General features: G+C 42.4%; 1 protein-coding gene across 1 annotated transcript; it reads left to right on the top strand.

Moving 5' to 3' along the window:
- Positions 1-790: 790 nt before the first annotated feature.
- Positions 791-3,683, top strand: LOC110936809 (G-type lectin S-receptor-like serine/threonine-protein kinase At1g34300). Its single transcript, XM_022179214.2, has one exon. It carries the CDS (start codon positions 935-937, stop codon positions 3,440-3,442), a length of 2,508 nt encoding a protein of 835 aa, XP_022034906.1. The 5' UTR covers positions 791-934; the 3' UTR covers positions 3,443-3,683.
- Positions 3,684-5,928: the final 2,245 nt, after the last annotated feature.

Below are 5,928 nucleotides of genomic sequence, written 5' to 3' on the forward strand. Positions count from 1 at the left end.
TTTCCTTCCATTTTTATGATTGCCATGAAGAAGAGATGAAGAGCAGAAGAAGATGAGGAAGACAGTGGGCAGCAGCTTGGTTTTAGGTTTAGGGTTATGCAACTTTAAGTATTTTGACATTTAGCCCCTCTATTTTTCACTAGTTTCTATTTATTTTCTAAAACTCGTAAAAATTTACATGAAAGTGTAAAATTAGTTTGTACATTTTAACATTTAATCCTCTTTATTTTCACTAGTTTACATTTGGTCCTTAAGTTTATAAATTATTACATGAAAAGTATAAAAGTAAACATTATATGTGTATATATAAATTATAATAGCTATTTTTAAAAAAGAAAATTTTGCCGTACCCATATGTTGGATTTTTGAGTTTTACCCTTCCCCGTACCCTAATCCCGTACCCGTTTTCGTGCTACATTACACCCTAAGACTAGAAGGTATAGGGGCCGGCTTAGGCCCGGCGAGGACCGGCGCCGGTCCCCCACACAGCCCCCCCCCCCCCCCCCCCGGCCCGTCCCGGCTTCACCAGCAACCCACGACCGTTCTTGCAGGGCCTCCTTCTCCTTTCTTCTCTCACATATACCTATACATACATACATATATATACACAAAGGGGTTCATCCTCCACCCCCTAGGTCCATCCCCTCCAAACCACTCCTACGTAACGGTGACGTGACGGCCCATCCTTGGAGGACTTGCCTCCTCCATACCTTCCGGTCTAACAAACCAAACAAATACCAGACCGAACCGAATTCACACTTTCACACTACTCCCCATCATATGACTAAAACCCTGAAGACAAGTCAAAAGTCTTCATGGGAAAAATCAACCCTTGACCATCTTCCCCCACCCACACCCACCTGTTCTTCACCATCCATCAACCTCTCCCAAATTCATCTGAAATGCTCACCAAATTCACCCTCAAAACCCTAAAATGACCACCACCACCATCCTCCTCTCCACCATCATCCTCCTACTCACCACCACCACCGTCACCGCCGTCATCCGCCCCGGCCAATCCCTCTCCGCCTCAAACCCTACCTCCACCTGGACCTCCCCTAACAACACCTTCTCCTTCGGCTTCATCTCCGACTCCGGCGCCACCTTCGCCGCCGTCACCTACAACGGAATTCCACTCTGGAAAGCCGGCGGCGACTCCGGCGCCGTTGACTCTACTGCCACAATCACCCTCACTAACTCCGGCAACCTCCAGTTAACCAACGGCTCCTCCGGCGCCGTCGTCTGGCAGTCCAACACCGCCGACCGCGGCGTCACAATTGCCGATCTCAACGATTCCGGCAACCTCATCCTCCAAAACTCAACAAATTCCGTTGTCTGGAGCTCGTTCGAAAACCCTACCGATACGATTCTCCCGAACCAAAACTTTACCGTCGGAAACGTCCTCCGATCCGGTCTATACTCTTTCCGGCTAGTTACCTCAGGCAACATCACTCTCCGATGGAACGATTCCATCGTTTATTGGACGTTAGGGTTGAATTCGTCAGTTAACACTAATCTGACGTCACCAACCCTAGGGCTCCAATCTATAGGTATATTATCTCTTTCAGATCCAACACTTTCCACATCTGTTATTATGGCTTACAGTAGTGATTATGCTGAAGGTACTGATATTTTTAGGTTTACTAAACTTGATAATGATGGTAACTTAAGAATTTACAGTTCATCTGCTGGTAATACTGGTAATCAAAACGTTAGATGGGCTGCTGTTAGTGATCAGTGTCAAGTGTTTGGGTATTGTGGTAATTTAGGGATTTGTAGTTACAACGGTTCGGATCCAGTATGCGGTTGTCCGTCTAGGAATTTCGATCCGGTTGATGTTAGGGATAGTAGGAAAGGGTGTAGGAGGAAGGTTGAGATCGAGAATTGCCCCGGGAGTTCGACTATGTTGGAGTTGGATAATGCTCGGTTTTTAACGTACCCGCCTGAGTTGTCGTCGCAGGTGTTTTTTATCGGGATTTCGGCTTGTAGGTTGAATTGTCTTGTTAGTGGTTCGTGTATCGCGTCTACGTCGTTGTCGGATGGGACGGGTTTGTGTTATTTGAAAGTGCCGAGTTTTGTTAGCGGTTATCAGTCGCCTGCGCTTCCTAGTACGTCGTATTTAAAAGTGTGTGGGCCGGTGACACCGAATACTGGTGTTTTGGAGAAGGGTACGCGGTGGAAGCTTAGACCGTGGGTTGTCGTGGTTGTGGTGGTGGGTACGCTTTTTGGTCTGGTTGCTGCTGAACTTGGTTTATGGTACTGGTGTTGTAGAAACAGCCCGAAACTTGGTGTGTTATCGGCTCAATACGCGCTTCTCGAGTATGCCTCTGGTGCCCCGGTTCAGTTTTCATACAAGGATCTCCAACGGGCCACGAAAGGGTTCAAGGAGAAGCTTGGAGCCGGTGGGTTCGGTGCGGTTTACAAAGGGGTTTTAGCCAACCGTACCACGGTGGCGGTTAAACAGCTTGAAGGGATCGAGCAAGGCGAGAAACAGTTTCGTATGGAGGTTGCAACAATTAGTAGCACTCATCATTTGAACCTTGTGCGGTTGATCGGATTTTGTTCTGAAGGTCGTCACAGGCTTCTAGTGTACGAGTTCATGAAGAACAGTTCTCTTGATACCTTTTTATTCGCGCCGGAAGAACAGTTACAATCGGTTAAGATGTTAGATTGGGAGACTAGATTCAATATCGCACTCGGGACAGCTAGAGGGATCACATACCTTCACGAAGAATGCCGGGATTGTATCGTTCATTGCGATATAAAACCCGAAAACATTCTTCTAGACGAGAATCACAACGCCAAGGTTTCGGATTTCGGGCTAGCTAAGTTAGTAAACCCGAAAGACCACAGGTACCGAACATTAACAAGCGTGAGAGGGACTCGAGGGTATTTGGCTCCGGAATGGCTCGCGAACCTGCCGATAACTTCTAAATCGGATGTATACAGTTACGGAATGGTTTTGTTGGAGATCGTGTGTGGAAGACGGAACTTTGAAGTCTCGGAACAAACCAACCGGAAAAAGTTTTCCGTTTGGGCTTACGAAGAGGTGGATAAAGGAAACATTGAAGCGATTATCGACACCAAGCTTCGTAACCACGAACAGGTCGATATGGACCAGGTTCGACGTGTTATCGAAGTAAGCTTTTGGTGCATTCAAGAACAACCGTCGCAGAGACCGATGATGGGAAAAGTGGTTCAGATGTTGGAAGGTGTAGCCGAGGTTGGGAAGGCGCCAGCTCCAAAGGCGGGGACCACCATAGACGGGTCGGTGGCTGGGACGAGTGTGAACATGAGTAGCAGTGTTTCTACTTTGGGAACATCGGTTGTGCCACCATCGTCTTCCTCGTCTGTTCAGACTACCAAAGGGTCATCGTTTGCTTCGGGGATGAACATTGAGAAGGTGTCATCATCATTACTGACGCACTCGGATACCATGTGAGCTCGGTTTGTTTGACATCAAAATTGTGTAACCAAATGCATATTTATGAAGTTTAGATACAAATTTGTGTATGTATTGTCATGGGAAGTGATATATAAAGGATGTGTAAGTAGTAATGTTATTGTTGTATTTGGAATAGCATGCTTAACCGTAAAACATTTGATGGGTTGAGTTGTATTAATAACAGCAACTTGTTGTAGATGTGAAATACTGAAATGGCAAGCATGATCTTGGTTTTGTAGACAATCTAGAACTGCGTTTATTTCTGGGTTTATACTTGATATAAATTAAAAGGGCAATTTCATATATACCCTTAGACCATGTGTAGTGGGCAATGTTCACCCTTGAGCGTTTTGCGCCATGTGGCAGCCCAGTCAGTAATGGGGCATTATTGGGCGTTTTATAAAATGGATGTAATGAGGATGTGGCATTATTGGGCATTATGTTTTGTAGTAAAAATAAATAAATAAATAAAAAATCTCATTGGCCAAACTTCTCCCCACCCGGCGTTTTTTATAACACGCCCAAACCAAAAAAGAGCCAAACACGCCCACGGGTAGTGGAGGTGCCAGCGTGATCGGGCGAGATTCCGGGCAAATACCGCCCCATTACATTTGGTCTTACAAACTTGTATAATATTATATATACCCTGCAAAATTATAAATATCATATATATACCACTAAAAAGTAGTTAAAATATCAGATATACCTTATTCATTAAAAAACACAATTTTACCTTTATTTTTTAGGGTGAATGCATATTTCCCCTTATAAAACTGTTTTATTGCATATTTACCCAATTCAAAATTAATATCGCATATATCCCCATCTTTAACTAAGAAATTTGCAAATTTACCTATCTTAATTTATTTTATTAAAAATAATATATATAATGACTATTTTACCCTTAATTTTACTAAAACTTAAAAAAGTGGATATTTACCCATTTTTACTAGTTATTGTGTCTCTTTCACAATAGTTGTCTACATTTCGCTACTTAGTTTATTTCGTTTCTTGCGCCTTTACTAAGTTATTTCAATTTGCGTTTTTTTATTATTTCATGAGCTAGAAATATGAATTCGTTGTTTGTATACGTGTAACCTTAGACGCGAAACTTACCAGAATTCCGCAAACCTAGTCAATCAAAGTTCATTTGGGGGGGGGGGGAGGGTCGGTCGCCCCCTCCCGCCTCTTAAAAGCTTCGCCCATGCCGATTAATCCCAGAATTCCGCAAACCTAGTCAATCAAAGTTCGTTTCCTCTACTGTTGGTGATTTAATCCTTTAGATATCAAAATCAAATCACAAACAAAAAAGAAAAAAAAGAAAAAAACTACGAAAAAATGAATCTGGCCAATATTAAGGTTTACCTAACAAAAAAAACACATATGAAAAATGGAACTGTAAGCCGAGATTTGTGAATGATCGGCGAAGAAAAACGAAGGAAGAAAGCCTTCTTTTCTATGGAATCAGATCCAATCGTTTGACTTTTGAAATTAATTAATTTATTGTATTCAATTTGCAGAAATTGAATCATGGCTACTAAAACTATGGAATCAGAATAATTATACATTATGATTAAAAAAATACCCTGCTCAAACAAACTATTGATTGAAAAAAAGGTATCAAAAACAAACTATGGAATGAAAAAAGGTATCAAAACAGATTCCTTATCAAACAATCTGTAAGGAGGAGGAGAACGAACATTATCAAAATTGTTATCACACATGCTATCAATCTGTAATCACATACTAAAAGGGAATCACACATGCTATTGCAATCTGTAATCACAGCCTAACAAACCCTAACCACCGAACAATCTGTAAGGAGGAGAACGAACACTCAGGGCCGGCTAAGAACCAATCGATTATAGTTGAATCGGCAAACCAAATGAGAACGATATGGATACTTTAATCGCCGGAGAAGGATCAACGGGAAGGACATTTCAAACGCCAGAGAAGGATAACCACATGAGAGTGGAGTAATCGTCGAGAGAGAGAGGAGGAGAATGAACAGTCTATGGATGGAAAATGGCAATTCCATTGTATACTTGAAAAGGGCAATTTAATCATACTAAAAAAGAATAATTAGGTAAGGAAAATATGCAATTAAAATATGTGATTGGGTAAATATTTAATAAAAGTGTTATTAGAAGGGGAAATATGCAATTGTCCCATTTTTTATAACTTTAAAGTCTCATATATGACCTTTAACTTCAAAGGCGGTGGTGGGTGGCAACGGTGGTGGGTGGGTGGCGGCGGTGGTGGTGGCTGTCGGGGTGGCGGCGGTAGTTGGTGGTGACGAAAGAGGTGGCTTGTGGCGTTGTTAATGAAGGGTACAAGATTGGATGAAATGAAAAAAAACATGGGGGATGATGGAATGATTTTGAGGGAATAGAATGCCTTATGTAATAGGTGATTCCATTGACCAACCAAACACCCTTTTCGTCATTCCTTCGTAATAGTCAATTCCACTACACCTATCATTC

The sequence above is a fragment of the Helianthus annuus genome, chromosome 4, assembly GCF_002127325.2.
Source record: "Helianthus annuus cultivar XRQ/B chromosome 4, HanXRQr2.0-SUNRISE, whole genome shotgun sequence".
Lineage (NCBI taxonomy): Eukaryota > Viridiplantae > Streptophyta > Magnoliopsida > Asterales > Asteraceae > Helianthus > Helianthus annuus.

What these genes read in the sequence shown, in the direction of transcription:
- LOC110936809 (XM_022179214.2), top strand. Translation starts at nt 935, where the DNA reads ATGACCACCACCACCATCCTCCTCTCCACCATCATCCTCCTACTCACC.